The sequence below is a fragment of the Ctenocephalides felis genome, unplaced genomic scaffold (genome assembly GCF_003426905.1).
Source record: "Ctenocephalides felis isolate EL2017-DRISC unplaced genomic scaffold, ASM342690v1 CF-g0.4_SCAFFOLD_01492, whole genome shotgun sequence".
In the NCBI taxonomy this organism is placed as follows: Eukaryota; Metazoa; Arthropoda; class Insecta; order Siphonaptera; family Pulicidae; genus Ctenocephalides; species Ctenocephalides felis.
In genome coordinates this window covers 7,404,270-7,428,116 of record NW_020537646.1, presented here as the reverse complement: position 1 = coordinate 7,428,116, position 23,847 = coordinate 7,404,270, and the positions used below count along the sequence as shown (strand labels likewise).

Here is a 23,847-nt window from a genome sequence, read left to right as displayed (position 1 = left end):
TTTTTTTCAAATTTTTCAACAAATATTAAGATATATCTAGTTTACGCCTTAGAAAAAATGGGTGTCTGTGTGTATATGTGGATGTGTATATAGTATGTGTGTGCGTATATGCACATTGATTAAATTTTGCAAGCAGGTTTAGAAACCGCTGAAAAAAAGCCAAAAAAAACTGTCATTTTGTCATTTCAAAATTTCAAAAAAAACTTGAATTGGCGTCCAGCAAGTTTCAACAAATTGCCTTAAGGTACGATGCCATGCGCCACTAGTTTAATGTATTGATTGCGTCGTGGTTTTGAAAAAAAAATGCACGTGAAAAAAAAATATCGAAAAGTGAATTATCAGATGATGTGTGTAAAATAGCGAATTATTCGTTATTTATCGTTTCCGTAGGTGCAGTTCCGCAATCGCCATCGCCATCGCAATCGTCTGTTGGCTGTTGGCTGTTACATACCCTCGTCACGTTGCGCTTATGCCGACGCGTGAGCACGCTCTTTTGAAAGTCGCCAGGATTTGAATTTTATTCCATTAATCAGCGTGACAACTCCCGACTAGCCGTTTCCATTGCCCTCTCCCTTGCCACTCTTTTACACTCTTTTTCCGCTGTTCCGTCACTCTTTCCGTTATAATGCATTCGATTCTCCGATTTCAAAAGCAACGATATCGATAGATAAATGCACTGTGTTTAATTATACTATTTGATTATTACATAATTAAATTTTTGGTTTCATATAATTTCAATGAAATTCGATCCGAGTAGTTTACGATTGCCTGTTATCATTTCGGATAATTTAATTACAGATCATGATTTCATCAATTACTGGTCTGCGGATACGGATTTATATGTAATTAATTTGGGAGAGCTTTGGTTTTGTATTTTGATGTGAACCAACATTAGTGTAAATGCATCATGAAAAAGTTTGTTGCACCGCAGCTAATAAACCATATATTTTATATTTATTTGTTCTAAAAATATAACATATCTCATAAACCTAATTCCGATTCCTCTCCCAACAATGTCTATTATTGAAACCTTATACTTAACCCATATTCTCTTCTATTTATGTCAAATATTAATAACACGTACTCGTGGTACACGAGTCATTTCCCGGAAAGTAAGATGATAGAAATCAGAGCCATATATAAAATATTTATTTGAAAACGTCTATATATCACCTCTGTGCATCGAGTTGCATTTCAGCGTTTCCACAGTATAAGCCCTGGAGAATCTCTCGTACTCTCTGACGTTTAAATATGACAACTAATGTGCAGACAAATCCACAAAACAGCAATATCATCATCGATAGAAACGTTCGACGAGAGGAAAATAATATTTTGATATCATTTGACACAATAGGAGAGGAAACAATGACATTTATTATTGAATCAGAATTGTTGATAAATTCTTGTAAAACGTCATTTCCTATGCCATGATAAATCCATAAACAGATAATATTAATACAATACTTTTTTATAATATAATTAAAGTTTTGTATCGTTAACAAGATTGGTTAATGAATTTTTGTAAAAATGAGTATTTAATTTTTAATTTTTTAATTCAATTTATAATTGTAATAAAGTTATTAATTTAAAATAGTTATGACGAACTTATTTATAAATGGTTTTAGTTACATTTATAATATAATAGTTAAGTAATTTTGTCTTAAATTTTTGTAAAAAATAATTTTTTTTACCATCATAATAATTAATTTTTGGATAAATATAAAAAAATGACATTAAATATGATTGTAATGAAAATTGCAATCAAGTAATTTTATTAACACGAATTTTTATAGGCAGGTATAAGAATAAAATGGGCATAAAATAGGTTAAGATAGTATAATATGGCAATATTAATAATAATACTGGCAACCACAACTTTTTAAAAAATTAAGTATAACATTACATAGTGCCTCAAGAAAAATTTCTGGAACTTTCTGTACCGTAATTTAAAATTTTTGAAAGCTTCAAATTTTAGTGCGTCAATACCATTTTAATGATTTTGAAATCATTCAAATGGGCTCCGTTCTCTTCAAAACTGAACTGCCATTTCTTGCACTTTTTGCCGCGTTTGCTAAAAACTTATCAGGACGTCTTCCCATCAATATGAATCGAATGTTTTTTTGAATAATTCAAAATAAGACAAAAATGGTATCCAAACATGCATACCACGCACATACATACACATACAGACACATCCACATACAATCATTTTTACTAAGGTATGCCAAAATGTTCAGTAGTCTTTGAAAAGCAGCGATATGCACAAAAATTTACTATAACTTATCTCATGGGAAGATAAAAAGCTCCTGATATAAATGTTGGCGACTTTCAGATTTGTAATTGCAGCAAGATTTTATTTTTTTATTTTTTTTAACTCTGTTTTATTCAGAAATCAGAAATACATAAGAATTTCTATAAGCTAAATTGTCAAAATTTGAGAGCGATGTCTAAGACTAAATCTAAAGGCCATTGACGTTTCAATCTTCTAACGCCAAATGGTTGGATAATGTATATTTGATTTATAAGCACATCGTCAGAGCTTAATTCCGTAGGTCCAGATTGGTTTAATGATTGATTTATATAACAGCAACTAATTTTCAAGAGAGAGCTTAGACTTTTTACACAGTAGCCAATCAAATTCTTTCATTTCGATCCTTATTCGCTGTTTTTTTGTTTTATGTGGTTTTTCCAAGTAAGTCTGCTATCTAAATGGAGACAAAGATATTTCACTATGTTCTGTTTTGGAATCTGGATGTTATTTAAATAAATTGGAGGACACGAACCCTCTCTCAGGGTAAATGTGATATGAGCTAATTTGGTTTCATTTATGCAAATCTTTTATTATGTAAATTATGTAAAAAATCATATTTCTAGTAGCATTGATTAGTAGATACTGATACACTCTTAAAAATTACCTTACATTTGTGTATAAATAATACGTTTTTCGCTAAATATTTGTTAAAAAAAAGCGAAATAATAAATCTAGAAATTTTACCAAGGTCCGCAGAACTCTAAATGCAACTGCCATGTGTCAGTTATACGTGTTAACTACGTGGAAATACAATCTCACATTTCCAAAAGTAGCATTTCTCTCCAGCACGTGGACATTCCCGTCGCCTGGCAAAAGTTTTAGAATAATCGTGTAATAAAATCACACGTCCAGTAGCGTCGGTCCGTGGAGATCGCGCGTTTCTCGTCAGTTAGAAGAAGTTTTTCATTGGTGCCGCGCTATGACATGTCGGTGTTCGGTAAGAGGAAGAATAGACGGACGACTTACGGCTTACGGCTTACGGCTTACCCTTGCTTTGGCCCCGAGTTTACGGCGTCACGTCTCCGAGTCCCCGCACTGCATCGCCTTCTAAAGCGTCGCGGCCGGGCTGGAACTGCACGGGCGCACGTTCGGGAATTCGCCCGACATCCGTTGCCGCGTTCGTGAGAAATGTTGTTGTGCTTTCGCGTAATTACTTATCGGTCTTTCGACGTCGACGAAAGACGAAAAACGAACGAAATCGGTCATTCCTTAACGGCTATTTTATTTATTTTTACTAGTACACTCCACGTTGGTAATAATAATAATCTACAACTAATCTTAAACATATGTTTACCAACTACAACAGTACACCTCGTGTTATATTTATTATTAGTACATCTATATATTTTTATTAACTTTCCGTAATAATAATCAAAAATAATCCATAAACGTAAATTATCAAGTATTTTCTAGAGAAGTTAATAATAAGTTGAATGTAAATATCGCTTCACCGAACATTGTAAAATACTCAAATATAATTGTCTCAAGGTTTCAAAAAAATTCAAAGCTTAAAATTTTAAATTACGGTACGGGAAGTTTAATTTGCCTAAAGGCACGATGCCATGCACCACTAGTTGCAATTTCGGTACTAATGCAACTATTTTATTGATGTAGCAGAGCCGAATGAGGACGATTATTGCTATCGATATTTCCAAGTGAAAATCGATTTCACTACTGCTTCGGGATCAAACCTGGAATCTCGGATCCAGGCCCAGTTGGTCTATCCGCTTTCCTTAAAAATCTTGCTAACAAAACTGCAAAAGTATTCGATAGTAAACTTGAACTCGTGTTACATTTATTATTAGTCTATCTATAAATTTTATTTAAGTATGAATGTAACACACATCGGTTTACTTATTGTTGGATTCCCTTCCTTTAGTAAGTTTTATTCTGCATGCAGAATCGGTTTCCGAATTAAGTTTTAAACTTATCCTATCTAACTTACCGACGGTTTTCTCTTTACAATAACGACCCAAAACAGCTACGAGAATAAAAACTCGATCAACCTTTCTTTCGTTGTGGCGTAAATATATACATAGTATATGTATATACAGATACATATACATGTATGTATATATATATATATACATATCCATTTTTTATCATTATTACAAATTGCAATAAAAATAATATAATTTTTGTAGTTATAGATATATGTGATAATTATAAGACTAGTTAATTCCATATACGAGCGCTTGGCTTTAGGGATGACAAAGAAATGAAAAATTCGTTATAAAACTAAGTTCGAAAGAAAAAGCAATTAATTCCACGTACAAGTTCTCGACACGTATTGTGTTGTAAAAGATAAACGGAAAATTACATTAAACGTTTTCGCTTTGACATTGCACCGTGATATCTCGCCACTTGAAATGCCGACTGGTGAGTGAATGAAAAGAAATAAATTCATGGCAGTCAGACAGTTTTACCCCAATTACAGAAGTTCTAACGAGACCGCTTTGGAGCTTTCGGTAAAGCTCACAATACAGGCAAAAGGCCACGGTTCTTATTCAAAGAAAAGTAAGGGAAAGATGATTGAAGATATAGAAGGCCTTCCAGAAATCGTTCCGATGCGCCGCAAGTAGACCGTGTGCATCTAAATAGAGAATTAACTTACAGGATTCAATTGCGGGTGCGAAAAGGGTCCCACCGAAAGAAATTGAAATATATAGGTACCTATTCTGGTGATATAAAATGATAATATTTCAGAATATATAGTTAAAATATATAAGAGACGTTTACAGTATTTTTTCATATAGCTAGGTCTGATATTTAAATATTTTAAATTATATTTCATCTATCCCAATTAATGTTTTCCGAGCAATAAAAGACACTAGTTGCACACTGGCGATCATCAAGAATTTCAAATTACATAAAACTTATCGCTGAGCTAGTAGTGATAAAATCAAGCTTTATGCTTCCCTGGCAGAAAGTAATGCATAAGAATCGTAAAAAAGTTTACAGCGTAAACTCGTTTATGTTGTCTTTGACGTTGAAAAGTTTTAAATCAGCGATATCTAAACGTATGTTTAAGTTTCGTGGCTGGCTCGTATTAAATGTTTAATGACTTGTACACCTATCATGTTCAAATAACTTGTGCATGTCGTAAAATCTCATTTTGCACTAGATAGTTTTGAATAATCTGCTATTTTGGGGTAAATGTTAACATGTGAAAATAGTAATAAGGTGATAGTGGTGGAATGATAATAATATATTTAGGAATCAACTCTCCGATAAATTATAAATGTTTTGGTGATGCTATACCACGAGGAGACTATCTTCGTATGAGTTGATAGTGATTAATAATAGTTAACAATGAGACATTAGAATTTGTGTTTTGTCGGTTACGTTTTATGTGTAAAACGCCTGATCGCACAGCAAATGCATAATTTTTGAAAATTTACTTTACTACCAACTTCTAAGAACACAGACCTATCACTTTACTATATCATTTGTATCCTAAAATTGGCCTCTAAATCACAGTTCCTTAATGGATGTGTTAGTATAAATATCTCATGTATATTCAAATTTCCATCAGTTTGCGTTTATCTGATATTATGTCCAGCAATAACTAAGGATATGTAATATAAGCATATGTTACCACTATCTTTCTATTATCACTTTCCAGCAATAACGTCATCCAACTAAGTTTACGTAGCGTCGCGTCACGCCAATCTTCCCTTATCTCCTGTATATCCTTAACCAGGACTTCTCAAATAGAAATATAATATATTTTGAATGAAATGTTAAATTAACTATGTAAGTGACATATGATTAAATAATATACACTTAGCAATTTTAAGTAATTAGTAAATTTTGCTGATAAGTAAAGTTTTTGGCAAAGGCATGCCCAGACCTTTTGGAGGCAAGAAGCAAAAAGTGCAGAAAATAGCAGTATCTTAGAGAACAGAGCATCAGATTAGAAAGATCTAAAAAGCTTGTAGTCAACACTAATTTGTAGTTCAATAAGGTAATATTGATTGAGTGAATGTTGATCGGTTTCCCTAAAAAAATTTTCAGAGGCAATTTATTTTATAAAATAATCCGCCAAAGTGTCTGTATAAATTTTTCAAAATATCCGCTATATTTTTACGTACTGCACAAAATGTCATTTCAAAAAATATTTCAATTGATGAGAAACTAACATTTGGCTTCGGTTCCTGTGTAAATGTTTAAGAATATCTCGTTTGCTCTGCGATCCGAGCTCTGTATTGTACTATCTGGCTGCTTCTTGCGCCATATCACATATTACTAGACATCCAATTTCATCGCAGTTATCTTATACCCTTTCCTAGTTCTCAACTTCACTTAACAAGCATCGCCTTTTTTGAACTTGCAAAATTCCTTGCAAACCATCTCACCTAGTTTCTGGGAGAAATAACTTTTGCATTTCACAAAATTGGAAGAAACAAATTCTAGTTATCTATAGTTTGAGATAGGTATCATTACTAATGTGATACAGTTGTAAGCAGGTTGGTATAATTTGAAAAAATGATCATAAATTAAACTTAGTGCTAAAATAAATGATTGATCATCACTCTCAAATGCGAAAGAAGTACATACGTGAATACTGCCAATTAGGGATTGCTTTTACTTCGTGGACTTGCTTTCATTTTCTATATTATTAGTATTGAAATTACTATGAAAAATTAAATTAACTTAGTTATAATTTTTTGTAGCTTAGCAATGTAAGAAAGCAACGCATTGCTTGACCATTTGCATTGGAGTATAGCTTGATATTAGGCTGTTCATGTAGAAATTGAACTTGAAAGCTTGTACTCATTAGGCCACTTTCCAATTAATTGGTTCGTCAAAGTAAATGATTTTGCTTTAGGAACAAGTGCGTAATAAACTTTAGAATAATTTCCAAACCAAAATCTCATTTCCAAAATAAGATAAACAAGAATTATAACTACATAGAAATCGATACATCCCAAACCCCTGTCATCTTCGTCCGTTCCGTCGTATCAATGTTCGACTCGAATTTAAATTGTGCTTACCGCAGTTTCTCGAGTGTATTTGATTGCTATATCAAATATTTACTTTTGACATCAAAAGTCAACATACAATTTCTTTGCGAGCGACTTATAAGAAAACCAATCTCATTTATCTAAGCGATTTGATATGCAGTCGCACTAAACTTGGATGCAAACAAGACCTCTCTCGGCTTTCATCATCGTATGTGGCAACTTGCAGAATGCAACATCAGCACAACACTTGTATCATTGTAGAAAACAAATATATATATATATATATATATATATATATATATATATACTAAAAAATATTTGCATGCATAACGAAATTGGATTTTTTAGGTTACTGAGACGTGCATACATACCTGAGAAAATTTGCTTGATAAAAAATTTCAAGCAAGTATGAATAAATTTTAGATTACCAGATTGAACTGAATTTTCTAACTAAATTTATAAATTGCCAAACTCTAAGAAGATTTCATAGAAATATCGATATATTTTTTTTAAATCTAACCAACTTTTCTCTACAAACACTTTATAGAGTTATATTATTTTCTAATCCATGCAATTATAAGATAATATATTTCAACATGAAATATTATTCGAGTTTGTTAATTTTTTTTTTCAAGTTTATTTTGAATGTTTGATCAGATGTTTTTTTGAAGTCTCAAGTCTATTTGCGAATATTCTATTTTATAAGTAATTAGAAATAATAAAATGTTTGTAGAATTTTATTACATTGTTAGCAAAAGTTGAGTTAAATTCATCAAGTTAAATTTGTTCTTAGTATATTTGGTTATTTTTTAGTCACTGTATAAATTTATCAATTCATATACTATTATATTTTCACTCTCATCTGATTCGTCTACGTTTATCATACTAAATTTTCTATCCACTCTGCGTAAAATATTTGATTCCCATTTCACTTTTACCATAAACTTTGAAATAGCAGTAAGGTTTATATATGAAATGCTTTAACCAAATTGGAAACCCATTTCAACTTTGATGCAAAAGTGTAGTGTTATCGCAAAACTAGAGGAACTAAGGTATTATCAAAAAAAGTTTTCCTTGGGCTTTTGGGAAGTACAGTACTACTATGTTAAAAGATTATATATATATATATATATATATAAAGAATTAAATATAATAAAATTCATACTTGTATGTATTATTATATTATTTATACAAGTGCAACTATTGGCTCAATTTTATTAATTAATTAATTTGGCCTGTCACATGTATGAAAACTGTTGTAAGTTTTCGTGATCTTCACTGTTGCTGTACAATATTTGAAATTTGATACAAATTTAATTTTATACATATATAGTATGATTTTCTTTTCTTTCGACGATCTACGTCTCGCCCACAAAAATCATTTAAGAAAAACTATCTAAACACCGAATGTTCTTTGAGATCTTCTGTCGAGTGGTAATAGGAATTACCCGCGCTCGTTCCATCCGAGCAATTGGAATGCATTCGGCTCCCATCGAGAGTTTTCCGCGTTTCCCGCATTTGCCCGCTTTTCCCGCTTTCCCGGCGGTTACGGATAGCGCGCGCCATTCAGAAGATCACGGAATAGTTTCCTCCGTGCGGCACCGAGAGCGTTGCGAAAATGGATTACTTGTTCCCTGATAGGTACATTCGACGTTCGGAAAAGCTAAGACGCGATTTTTCACACGTATGCTTAACACGATAAATTTAGATGATTGTCGAACGGATAGCTGGAACTTCATTTGTTACGGTGGAAATTGCTCAATGATGGACCGCGAGTTATGGCAGACAATAGAACGCTGATGTTTCTTTATTGTTAGCTCTTTGAAAGAAAAGAAAATACTTTTATTTCAATTAGGAGATTTTCATACAATGCACATGTAATAATTTAAAAAAAATCATTGTTGAAAAGAGGACATTAAAACTATTATATTTAACAAATGCTATAACTTTCTGCAAAATAATTTTTGTGCAATGAGTGCATTCTGTAGACTACCTAAAATTAGAATAAAAAGTTCTATATTACGTTTGATTGTGTCTATTCCGAAATACCTCCAGGTTACATCGGACTATATCATTGCGGATCATCCGATTGTCCATATCATAACCGACTATTTTCATATCTGTATACTTGATTATCCCTGAGTCCGTCATAATGTGCCGCTCTATCACCAGCAATAAGCACATCGCCGCCGGCGGTTTGCATTTATATCATTGTTTATATGCATGCGATATCGGATTCCTGAAGCTCTTGCATAGAATAATATCCTTTGACGTTGTGTAGAGTCAGAAAAAGCCATCATGACTTCTTATATCGCAGCCAGAAACGCTACGGCAATGATAACATCGAGAACGCTGCATATTCCAACGGAATACATACATTTGTGTATCCGCGAACTATCCGACATTCCTATCACGTATCCTCTCATTGGATTGTATAGAAATTCACCTAGCTTTTCATCTGGATGCCATTGCTAAAACTCTGTAACAATGACGTCTGCGGTTGGGTTAGGAAATGCTCAAATGACAAAAAGCTCATCCATAGATTATTAATATAGATCGACGAAAGCTGATGAGCTTTTTCTGAGCTCTCTCTGAAATTAGTCGCCGGGCATTAATAATGGGACAGATGCAAGTATTGAATATCGAATGATGAGAAACCGAATCTCACAGTCTTTTTAATGCGTAGAATTAATATTGCTACATTTTTTGTAAGTGACTTTATATCTGTTATGTTCATTCTCAAACTGTATTGAATAGTTTCTTCGCAGTCAAACTATCTTCTACCTGTTATTGTGATTTTTTGCCAAAATCTGTAATGTGCATTAGAGCGTTATTTCCCCGTGTACCTACCGATTGGAATACGAGATACGTATTTCATCTGCAACAATATCCTTACAAATCTTAACGCGTTTCTTTGTCGCCCTTTCCCTTAAGCCTTATCTTAGCAATGCAAAGGCGAGGACATGTATAGTGAACCGAGTATACGCATATTGTGTAGATTTGATTTGGTGGGATTTGCAAAGGTTTAAAGGCTTGCTTTCCTGTATTCTATTGTGCCTGTATAAGATATTTCATATGCAGCATTTCCACGAAATGCTGTTTGCTGTAGATGTGCAAACACTGAGAGGAGGACTGAGTTGTGTCTTTGAAGTGCACATTATTCTCCACTATGTATGTCTTGCATAAATGTGTATTTTTAGAAAAATTTGTCTTTTTCCATCCTGTCGTAAAACAATGCAACACGATGTATGGCTGTGCAGGGGAGTGCATTACGCATTTGCATTAGGACACACTAATATAAATATATACATGTATATAAATATAAATATTAATACACAGATGTCAACTTTGTCTCGTATACATCAAATTGTCTGTTTCTGAAAACAAATAGTTAAGAGTTATTACAGCAATTTAGTCCACAATACTGACTGTGTTATTATTATGTGCTCATGCACTGAAATAATACTTAATATTTTATTGTTATTTATTTATTTTATGATAATTTGAAAAAATAATTTATATTCATTAATGTTATAAATTGTATGAGTATGAGTGTAATTTTGTTATATACTTGACCTCTCATTATTTGCTTTTAGCTGTCGTATTTAAATCCTATTTGCTCCAACACTTTGTTCAGTGTTATTTTTCATATTGCATATAATAATTGCTCAAGGCAGTAAATTAGTTTAAATTTTAATACTTTTACACAATGTTTTATATCAGTGCATAACAAAAAGTTTAAATAACTTTTTTAACTCCATATAGCCGTACGACATGAAATTTATTTCTAAAGTTGTGCTCTTATTTAATGCGTAATTTTAAATACTGCACATGTGCAAAGTAATACAATTAATGTTAAGTCCTAGTGTCATAAACGGCCGTGGAAAAATCTAGTTAAAATTTTAATTATTCGCAGTAAATTGATTATTAGAGGGAGTGGAGACTTTATTTCATATTTTCTACTATCTAATTACGACATATCTCTTTGAATGTTACCAGTTATATCCGCTGCAAATTAGCGTTCTGAAAACGCTTTGACATTATTATTTAAAAGGTGTTTCATTACGTTGTGAGGTTTTGGAATTTAACACTTTATGCAGATTTTATTTAAAAATATATTCAGCATGATAATGATAAAAAACACATCGTTTCGTATCATACTTTGTAAGTTTTTTTGCGTTTGTAGAGTGCGTTCCACGTGCTATTTACAGTTTAACAAAAGAGATAATTATTCTATATTCTTAATAATTGTAATTAATAATATCATTCTGTGTACTTATTGATGTCACTCAGATAACAAATAGCTGTAAAAATGCTTCAATGAATAACATTTTTTGTATTGCAATTTTTTATGTTATTGGTATTATGTCCTAATATAGTAGTACAAAAAATTCCGCAATGGCTTAATCTTCACGAAGAGATAGGATTTAACTCCGGTCACGTACTAATTCAAAGTATTGCCCGCCCGACGCTTTCAGCAGAATCGCTCTCTCGTCGTTCCTCACAGTCGCCCGGAGCCCCGGAATATCGGCGGCGGCGGCTCCGGCGGCGGCGCGTCGAGTGCTAAATATTATGCCAGCGCAGCGAAACTAAACAAGTTCGTGCTCGCGACTAAACAAACCCGACTTAAAAATATAGTCCATCAGCATGTGCGGCTCGTACGTCGGCAACATCAGACCGCGCTCGAATGATATACATATACATCACCCGGTTAATGAATGCATGAAAATGTACGAAAGTTCTCTCATCACAATCTCTCATACAGTATTCAGCGTTGATATGACTTAATCTTCAGAAGTCGCGTGGCCGTGCGTCTTCGCATCTTTCCAACCAGAGAGCGGTTTCCTACTTAGCCAATTCGGGGGGCTCTTCTCTTCTTGATATCTCGTTAGTTTCTGACTGCTTTAACGTATACATGGCGTTCGTGATTGATCACTTAAGCTATTCGTATGTAATGCACAAGTGCTCGTTTGTGTGCGACTGTGGAGGTTCTAGTTTCTCATCCAGCAACTAATCCGCTCATGAATTACATGTATTATTAATGAGATTTGCACGGCAGTAATTCAAATCTACTCTTTATACCTTAGTTATGTAAATCAGGCTCAAGACAACCTTCCGACCTTTGAGGAAAGTAGATTATTATATAATAAGATATTTAACTGATAAGATACTTAACTGATTTGCCGGTATGATGGAAATAATATTCGTAGTTTAATTTGAAAACCTATTTTAATTATATATAACAAAATATATTTCCAACCTATATATATAACATTGTTTATATTATTTGTTCTTTTTAATAACCGCATTTGTTCTCTTTATTGCTTGACATAGAAGCTATGAAGGCAAAAATTAGTATTTGAATCCTACTAATTTATACATTACAACGTAAACACAAATCGAAATAAAAAATATATACCATAGACAATGTATTATCTAATCTAAAATTTTGGAATTCAATGTAAATAATCCCGAGCGTATTTCCTCCTCCAAAATATTTTTAATCCCATCATCTCAGTTAACTCCTCCGACGGTCTCCTCGAACGAAACAACAGCGCACCGAACCATCATCTTCTCTTATTAGTACCGTAATTTATGATAGGGTTTTGTGTTGTGTTGAAATTTATAAGGTACTAATTAGACACCAGTTTCCGTGTATCTCAGATGTCTTTATCATAATAATCTCATCTCTCCGCCTGCTCTCCGTTACGGAGTAAAATGCCGCCGCGTTTCAAATCAAACCGGGGCGTCCTCATTGTCGTATCAGGGGCGCCCGCTTTCCCGCCTTTCTTCGTGCTTTTGCATCGCCACCCCGATCTTTTCATTTTTGATCGCCGCCCGCGTTCCCGCTTTTCATGTCACTGTAGTGCAATAATCATAAACTGTACAATATTACAAAAGTTTATGTCGGCGATCATTGCGTTGCCGCGTTTGCCAAATACGAACATTTTGCGTTTCGTTTTAATTAAAATATCGGGACTGATGACAAAATCTCGGTAACATCTCGTTTTAAACAGCTTGCTTGTTTTTAATTTTACTTGCAATCCGTGTAATAATAAAGGTTTAGTAATTGATGTTGTTACTTCTTGAAAAATTCTAATTGTAATTTATAATTTAAAATTATAGCATCTTTGTAAACTTGGTAGGTTTAGTAATAATACTTAACAAAATCAGTTTAAAGATTTTGTATTTATTAACTTCCCTAGTGAAAAGTTTGTTCTCGCGAAAAAATCCATTTTATTAATTTTGTCTTCTCGACGTTTTAAATCATTCTGCATCGAATGAGACCAAATTTGGAAAAAGTATGTGTGTGTTTGTGTATGATTTCGTTTGTGTGTTGTGTGTGTATGTGAGCCGATTATTGACCTTTTGTCGATGTTTTCTTAAAAAAATTGAACCGATTTTTATTTTTTTTGACGATTTTGATGAAACGTTAGATATCGTAGTCTGAAATAACATACAAAAATATTATTAATTATTTACTATGATCCATATGTATTATCCTCGGTAATGGTTAATTATGGTTTTCTACTTGAATGTGAAATTTAAATTATTATTTTTTCAGATATTCTAGGCGCCCTAAAAATATCCCGCTACGTAAGTCCTATGCATGGTTTCTATCATGTCCATGCAATTTATTCAAATTTTATGTCGAATTCATAATATTTATTGTATTAAGTAATTTTGCTATTTTTATCTCAAAATTTTGTATTATAAATTTTTATTATTCTGATTGAGCATAGATTAATTGATATTCTGTAAACCATGGAAAACACAAATATAATATGTACTTAGATTATTTGCTGATTTTTAAATGTTTTTAATGTTAAATTAAAAAGATTTTATGTATTATGCTCAATCATTTTTCTAATATATAAACCTCGACATATTGAAGTAAATGCATGGTGTGATATATTTCAAATTTGTTTTTTCCTCAATTTTATTTTTGACTCTCTTTTAAATCCTAAATGTTTTTTTAAATTTAAATTTTTGTTTAAATTATATATAACATAGTTAATCCTTCAATTTTTATATATTGGCTATTTATAATAAATTATTTAAATTATTAAAAATAATAATTTTAACATATTTTTAATATCATTACTAATAATATTATATTCTTAGATAATAGGCATATTTGTGTTTTTTTCTATTTATATATGTACTAACTTCTATGGTATTTTATATATAATAATAAATTGTTTCATATTCTGAGTAGATAGGATTTATGAATGCTTTTTGTATTTATATATAAAAGATCAGTATTTTTAACATTATTCAAAGTGTGTACATATTATTTGATCATTTTCTCGGAAGTATTTTTGTGGTTATTTCTAAATTAATGAGTAATGAGAATTTTCATTATAATAATCGATTGATAATTTTGAAATAAATAGATTAGAGAAAATCGAATATTTCAAGCTTAAATTTTAATTTCATTTTGACATGTTATGTCATACAGTTCAGAATATTTATTTACTAAAAATTTATTCACAAGTTTCCACAAATTTATAATTTTTTAAGAATCATTCAAATTGTTCAAGCCATCGTTCTCATGTTTGTTTTCGAGGAGCAAATCGTATTTTTTTTAAATATAAATTATTATTTAAATGAAATATTAAACTAAAAAAATAAAAATGATAGAAAACTAAGAATGAGTGAATTTATATTAAAATTATACTAAATATAGAGAAAGACAAATTGTCTATATTTTTTGTCTACTATTAAATACTTTACGTTATACTTTATTTCTAATGAAGAAAATATACCAAAAATGTGCAACCAATTTCAAACCAATATTCTTATATCAATTGGGTGATATAAATAACAAACTTATTTAATTTCTCTATATATTTTTATATTCTACATATTTTTTATATATTTGTATATTTAAAACCATGCCTTATGGTCGTGGTTTCATTAAATAATTCACTCTAATTTTGAATACATTTATTTATTTTGACCTATTCTTTTATCATGATTCTCAATAACTTTTTAGTACATAAATACATTTTTATATTATATGTAGTAGAATAATAATCTAGCATAAAATCTAAAAATCATTGTAAATAAAATATATTTGATATTATTGTTTTAGGTATATTGCAGTTAATATTTCTAAATCATAAAATTAGCTTTTTTAGGTACTAATATACTTCAATTATAATTAATAATATTTCTCCTAATAATAATGACTATTTTAATCAGTATTATTATTACTTTATTTTAATAAAGAATAACTTAATTATTAATATTGAATTATTTGAAATAATATTAATATTACTAATGCTTTGATATTTTTATTGAGAAATAATTTATTTATAAATATTTTTAAATCTAATTTTAATAATAATTACAATAACTTTGATATTTGATTTCTTCTTCTTGTAATCCAATTTATTTTTTGAATTGTAATACTAATTTATATATCGGCAACAAATAAAATAATATTAACTACTAGAATGTAAATAATATATATTCATCATTTTCTTATCATTTATAATTTTTTTCTTTTCAGTAAATGCAAAACCTCTAACCTTCGACGAGGTGTACAATCAGAGTTCGCCCACGAATTGCACAGTTTATTGCGGTGGCCTGGGCGGAGGTCTCGCCGGAGGTCTCTCCGAAGAACTTCTGCAAAAGACATTTGCTCCCTTCGGAAGTATACAAGAAATCCGCGTGTTCAAGGATAAAGGATACGCATTTGTGAGGTAAAGGACACTTCCTAATTGATCTTAACAAGAATTTAATTCTTACTGAAAATAACTTTTTATTATAAAATTAAAAACACTTTACTAGCATTGAGCCTAAGTAGCATAATCTAACTTTGTCAAAAATATTTGACAATTGGCACGTAAGCCGGCCACCTTCACTTTACATATTTAAAATTTTCATAATTCTTGTCATTCACAAAATATTTTTAAATCAATAATGTATAGTTTCTACGCGGTTTTTCAATGATTTCTCACCTTTCCTACAATCTCTGGGCTACAAAAATAATTTCAGGGTTAAAACTAGCTAAAATGGTTCAGTCGTTTTTAAATTTTATGATACCTAACATACTGCAATTGCTCATCAATATGTTAGCAATTACGAGAAGTTTATTTTTTATTTATTTTTTCAGATTTTCGACAAAAGAAGCAGCAACGCATGCAATCGTCGCCGTACATAATTCAGAAATAAATGCTCAGCCTGTGAAATGCTCTTGGGGAAAGGAATCTGGGGATCCTAATAATGCAGCTGCAGCCGCCGGACAGGTGAATAATTTTTTTAAATTTTTTTTTTATTTAATTTTAGCTAATTATTTGGTTTTTATATGCTTGATATCTGTTAGTAGATTCATGATGTTTTTTGTTCTTTGTAATCATTGTAGGAGACTAGTTAATTATTTCTTTGTCATAAGCGCCTTTGACTCTATATACAGTAGCTCAATAACACATTAGGTAATGCAATCTCATATTATTTTCTCAAACATTTTGTTTAGGCTTGAAATATAAATTTTAATATCTTGCAATATTTTATGAGTAATTTTAATATTGCATCACGTTCAATTTCAATTTTCATTAATGAAAAACATCATAATGCAATTAATTTTCTATTTATTTTTTGGGCACTCTTAGTCTTGTAGAGCATTTTATATTATTTCAATGAAAATATATTATTGCATGAATTAGTTAGCATTTATATAAATATTTAACTGATTATGTCTAGAATGAAATTACTAATCTGTACAATTTGACACGCATTTTCGAACTTTTAGCATTACTTTAATGGTTGTTTATACACACTTTTAGTTTACTTCATTGATTAAAACATAAAAACATAAAACAACATTGATAAAAACATTCAAGCTAGTTTATTTTAGTTTTTTTTGTCAAATAATTCTCATTTGCTTGTGTTTTGATCCCTTTTGTTCGTGTAATATTGTGGCCGTATATCGTATATCGTATATTGTGATATGTGATGTTTTGTGATGTGATGTTAGGTGTGTCTCTCTAATCCCTGGCAATTGTTTCATATAGTTGAGATGCCTCATCCCCGAGCCTATGCTGGATACAGACACGTCGCCCTTTTGCGACAAAACTAGGCACGCACATTCGGTAATGAAATTTCTCAGTGATCTTTATCAATAGTCATAATTCTTCCAGACTCTGGTTGGCTGGCATGTAATTGCGTTCCATTTTATTTTACTTTATTCTATTCTATATTATATTTAGTATATTTTGTTGTTTTATATTACATTTCGGTCAAATTGTAACAGAGTTGGTCATTAGAGACACAGTAGAATAGTAGCTTGACACCATTGGAATAGACTCATAGATCATAAAAGCATTTTTTAATTATTCGAGCTTTAAATTTTAGCCATATATAATTTAACTGCAATATATTAAATTATAATATACTTTTCACTAACTTGACATTATTCTTATTATCATAATATTTCAATACACAATTACATATTTGTAGTAGAATATTGATATCCAGCATATAATATTATCTTAAAAATGATACATAATTGTGGTTTTTGTACGAAGTATCTAAGATATTTTTTTAACATATTTTATATCAAATTATTACTTGATTATCACTAATCACTAATATCCACATCATTTCATACTATTTAAAAATTGGTTAGTAATATATGTTAATTTTTCCATGTTTTGACAATATAACCAACATGATTTTTATCTGCCTTTGAGCCTTTGTCTTTTTTAAAAAAAATGATATGAAAGACAGACTAAATGTAAATGTAATCAAGCAATTTCAAGCATGAAGTACACTTATACGTTTTACTTATACGGCTTATGTATTCAATTTCTAAATTATTACTGGACGATTTGCATAACTTATGAAAATCATTTAATTTTTTTGTTTAAATACTGAACGAAACACTTTGTAATCACTTATCTATTCTATTTTTTATATTTCTCAACAAATAAATAAAACATATTTCGTTTAATTAATTTGAATATGATTAGTTTTGCATTATTATGCAATGTCTTACTTGATATGATTTAATAATATATAACATGGTATTGACCTTTAAATTTATGTTTTGTGTGTTAAATGAACTAGTAGTAGTTCTGTAGTTTAGTTTTAGTAATTTTATCCTTGTACTCTTAACTGTTATTGAGAAAGAACTATTATTCGTAATTATACTGATGAGTATGTGGATTATTATTAAGCATTTAGCAGTTTGCTTAGATATACGCATGTTGAGTTGTAGTATACTTAAATAGTATTAATATCGATATTCGTATGCGTTTTGGCTCATCAAAGCCCCAAATGCCATGATTCCGAGATCAAACGCGCTGCCTCCAAGAGGCATATCTGGGAGGATTCTTCGGCGAAATTCCTACCGGCGGCGTTTCGATTGCGGAATCGTGAGCCTGTCTGTCTCTCTATAGTGATTATCTCGTCGAAGTCGATAATTATCGCTTCTGTCAATGGAATTTGATGCTGAGATTTGCTATGGCATTATACAGATACATGATAGATATTATGCGTTATACAGAGATAGAGAGATCAATTAAATCTTATTTGGAGACAATTAGACGGTAGACAACTTAATTTTGGATGCATTTGATATACACTTAGGTAGAAATAGGCCAAATTTTATGCATAAATGTTGTCTATCTTTTGGTAATCTACTTCAATTGGACGATCTGAGCTTTGGTGAAAAAATCACCTAAACGAAATTTTGCTTCAATCACTTCTTTACATAAGTAACTTTTATAGTTTATCATAGATTACTATAATGTTTTTAACACAGTATTTTTTTATTCCTCCTGCAGGCGCTGACAGGAGCAGGCTTCCCATTCGGAGCAGCATACGGTCAACAAGTGGCAGGCTACTGGTACCCACCTGCGCCAGCTGCTTACCCAGCTGCTCCTGCACCTTCCGCCCAACTCCAAGGACAATTCTTGCAAGGAATGCAAGGATACGCTGCCTATGGCCAATTCGCCGGATACCAGCAAGGATATATGGGGTAAGATAAATGATAATAAAGTATTTTTTAGATAATCTAAATTCTTATTTAATTTTTTTCCTAGTATGGGAATGGCTCAGCTTCCCGGAGCTTGGCAGGGAGTTCCCGCCCAAGCCCAATTGCCCACGACGGCGCAGCAAATCGCCCAAGGTGCCGCCTTGCCGCAAGCAGCCGGTGTTGTCGCTTACCCAATGCAACAATTCCAGGTATATTAAAAAAATTCAACATATTACACAATCTGAAATGCAGACAGAACTATCATCTGTTGTATCAAAAAGTTTAATTAAAAATAAGCGTTTTTATAAAACTAGAACAATAATTGTTGGTTATGAAAATGCTTATATTTTGTTAAGTATGTACTTTAATTTGGCATTTATATTTCAAGTCATGTTTGAACTATGTTGTTGTGTATCTATATAAATATAATTAAAGTACATAATTAAACATCTGTAATTATCATTTGTCAGAAATGTAGCTTTCATGTTGGAAACTCTTCATTTATCCCTTAAAATTTATTATGAGTTTCCAACTTTATCTGGGTTCTATCTTGATGTTTTTTACCTAATTTCTAATACATTTTTCTGATACTATAGAAAAAACACGCATGTTAACATCAATTTTGACTCATTTAGATTTTGCTTTTAACACTTTACTACTATTAATTAGTTAATTTCTGCAAGTTGCTATACGATATTACAAAATTATATTTTCTAAAGTTTTATATAAGGTTGTTAATTATAGGAATTTGCAGAAATGTTGGGTATTAATGCCACTATTTTTTATAAAACATAAATTAACACTTTACTGTTCTTTAATGCATTCGCAATTCATACATTTTATCATAACAGAAATTTCTGTGTGCATGATTTCTTAATATGGAAAATGTGTACGAGGAATTATATTGTTAAATTGGTTTCTGTATTATATATATATATATATATATATATTAAAATTATCACTTGTAATTAAAATTGTCATGTTTTAATACTGACATACTTTGCTTATCAATTAACTGTGATTTTAAAACAAGAAAAGGCATGTCTGCAATTTTAATAAGTAGCTTCCATTTATCGTTATTAATATAATTTACATATATCATATTTAGCAACAAATCAATTGTCAACAAATATGTGCAATTTTTTAATTAACAATTGAATAGATACATACGTGCGATTTTTATAGCATGGTTTAAAAATAATTTTCTACGGCTTATGGCTTTCTCATCACAACCTGAATTTTTTTCTTAGAATTTAGTAAAATTTATTGACGCATGTAGGAACATGAGTTTATAATGTTAAAATTTTAAATTAAACTATACCCTAAAAAAGTTAGAGTATTTCCAAACTCTAACTCTACTCCAAACAATTCCAGAGATTACGCAAAATTTTGAGTTGTGTCTAAAATTCATTTTAATTTACCAGTTATAATTTCATATAACACAATACAAAAATGATGTAGTTAAAATATGATGAAAAATCTACAACAATTTATTATTACTTATTATTTACATTTATTATTACTACCAAACAAACAAATTTAAGTGGCTGGCAATCTTCTACCCAACTATTCGCTAATGGTCTACTCAGAGTGACTGGAATATTTATTACATTTTCGAAAGTTCTTTCGAATTAGAAATTATTGATGATGCTACTAATTAATATCGAAACATTTTGGAAAGCGGAATGGAACTTTTAACAAATGATTTTGAGAATAACTTTTGCACGTCGATTTATTTCCGACGAATTGAATTAACCCGAACGAAATCTCAAAGTTTTCTTATTTATGGAAGGAGTATTTTTTACTTAGGAAATTATTTTAAACTTTTCTGATAAAAAACAATTATTAAAAATACTCGATATGGATTTTACAAACATAAAGTGATTTAAATATTGGTACAGGCTCACTCGTTTATATAAAACATACGAAGTTAAAATATCAGATACTAAATTCACTTGCATTTATACAATATTTTGTTTAATTGATACAATTTAATTTAAATTTAAGAAAACAGTCTAAAATTTGTAAAATAATGTAATGACACGTTTTGATATAGAACATTATAAAATTACGAAAAGTAGCAAAATATATAGGACTGTCTTGATTACAGTTAAAAACTGAAAGAATTGAGATACTTAAAAAAATATAATTATTGTACTTGCAAAAAATACAAATAATTGCACAATTACAAACAAAAATAAATCATAATTAGTTATTATATAAATGCAAATGAATATTATTATTAAGGTATCAGTATCAAAATTAGGATTCATTACTCTAGTATTTAGTTAAAACTTTAAACATTTTCAAAATACATTTTCTGGCATGACCTATTTTCTGCATGAATATTTTAAATAACTTTTATAAACATTTTGCATGTTCAAATATACATTTTTCTACTAAGTATTTTTGATAAATTTTATCTGCTACAATATAAAATGTAAAATAACAATTACACATGGTTCGTTCGGTAATAAACTAGAAAATAGAAATATCTAGTGGAAAATTATATTTTCTAGTCAGAATATCGGTTTTAAGATTTAATAATGCGTTTTGCGGGTTTTAAATGCTATTGAAAAAATCATGAACCGTAAAATAGCCTTTTGAGGATAAATACTGCTTTTTTCTTAGGTGTCGTAATTTGGTTCTACAGTCAATATATTGAAAATATTTTTTCTAGTTAAAAATTGTTGAATATATTTGGTCAATAAGCAAGTTGCAATAAGCAATAAGCAATTATGTACAATACTGAAATCTAACAATCTAAAAAAAATTATGAATTTTTACATCAAAATTTCTGAAGCACTATTGCACGTGTAATTTTGCAGGTATAGTTTGTTTTCGAACGCACCTAGTTTAAACAAAATTTCAGATTTCTGTTTAACGATTTTTTGTAAAGTTTCATTCGAATATCGATTACCATGATAATTTTGAATTATTCCATGGTTATTTAATTTTATTTCCGTTACTTTTGATTCCAGGCACAATGAATGAAGCGCCTTATTTTGATACCGATATCTTTTCCGCAAAAACTAAACGAGTGTGCAGTTTCCATGTCGTAGTCGCTTTTGGCCATAAATTTGGCTTTGGCCAAAAATGTAAATCCATTTCCATCGTTGAAAGTTACCCGTACATCGCCAATTGTTAAACCAGAATATATTTCAGTGTTATTTTTGTATAAAGATATTATGAATGAGCATAAATATATATATAGTTTATATACCAAAATGAAAAGTTATCGAAAATCTGTTGAAATATGTATTAGAAGCGTTTATATAGATCGTAATTCTTATGAATTATTTATGAAAAATTTCTTTACTCGAGCACAAATGTGTGGGCTATGTGGTGTAATATATTGGATAAGAATATTTCCTTTAACCAAAGAGTCATGTCAATTTTGTAATAAAAAAAATATTTTTACACATGGTTCATGCATGTGCTCCAAGATTTTAATATCAAGTGCAATGTTTGATTTGTTAATTTGTTACAAATTAGGAAAATTTCTCGTTTTGCTGGACGAAACTATTATCTGTTCGAAACATTGCTAACGTGCCAAAAGTTTAAAAATATATTTTTAATTTGCTGATTAATATTATGAAAGTCCATCCATATAAATAGTTGGTAATAGTAAATTCTGAGAGCCTAAACATTAAAACATGACAATTATAATATTTAGTTTTTATTAAATTGAAAGTTGCATTTGCGTATTTTGTAAGCACAAAAACATGTTAACATTAAAAAATTCATTTGATGCAATTTGATACTTCTAAGCTTTTTACCAAGTCCTTTGCATTTATTATTATATTAGTAGAACTAATAATACTAATAAACATTCCACACACATAATATTCAAAACAAGGTTTAAACTAATTTTATTATTCTCAATTGTCACGTATATATGTAATATATTTTTTGTGGTTTCAATTTTTGGAACTGGAAGTCTTCTTTTTCCTCAAAAAGGAGAATCATCATCATATGGACTTACATTGAGGGGCATTTGAACATCAATGGTTTGATGTATATTCATTTATAATTTTTGGTGAATGTGCAATTTGATTTAAAGGAAAAGTAGTTTCAAATTTCTCAAAAGGTAAAGTTAAGGAGCCAGTTCTCCAACAAAATAGAAATGTTATGATAACTCTATGTTGCGGGTATATCTTCGTATGAATTGGTAGTCACGAATTGTCATTGTAAAGTGTTTGCAGTGCGATCAGAAAATTTACACATAAAACATAACCTACAAAGGAACGTCAAATATCAATTATATCATATATGCATCTTTCTGATAGCTCATTGATAACACATACGTGAAGTTAGGTTTTATGTGTAAAACGACTGATCAACAATTTTGCTACTACCGACTCATACAAAGATAGACCCGTAACATAGAATTACCATAACATTTCTATTTTATCGGAGAATTAGCCCCCTAAATATGAAATTTTTGAGGAGAAAATTGGCTTTGAGTCCAGAAAATTAAAATGGTGAATTATAATAGCTGTCCTGAAAAACTAACAGTAAAATACTTTTTTATAATTATTTTTTAATGGAAGTCTCCTTGTTAATATACGTATAAACCGCTT

General features: G+C 30.3%; 1 protein-coding gene across 1 annotated transcript in view; it reads left to right on the top strand.

Moving 5' to 3' along the window:
* LOC113370267 (nucleolysin TIAR-like) overlaps positions 1-22,526 on the top strand; it is a 515,419-nt gene extending 492,893 nt beyond the window's left edge. Inside the window, exons 9-11 of the mRNA XM_026610940.1 lie at positions 19,074-19,267; positions 19,332-19,473; positions 22,246-22,526. Coding sequence (XP_026466725.1) covers positions 19,074-19,267; positions 19,332-19,473; positions 22,246-22,254 — 345 coding nt within the window. The 3' untranslated portion in view covers positions 22,255-22,526. The remainder of the gene's footprint in view (positions 1-19,073; positions 19,268-19,331; positions 19,474-22,245) is intronic.
* The last annotated feature ends 1,321 nt before the right edge of the window (positions 22,527-23,847 follow it).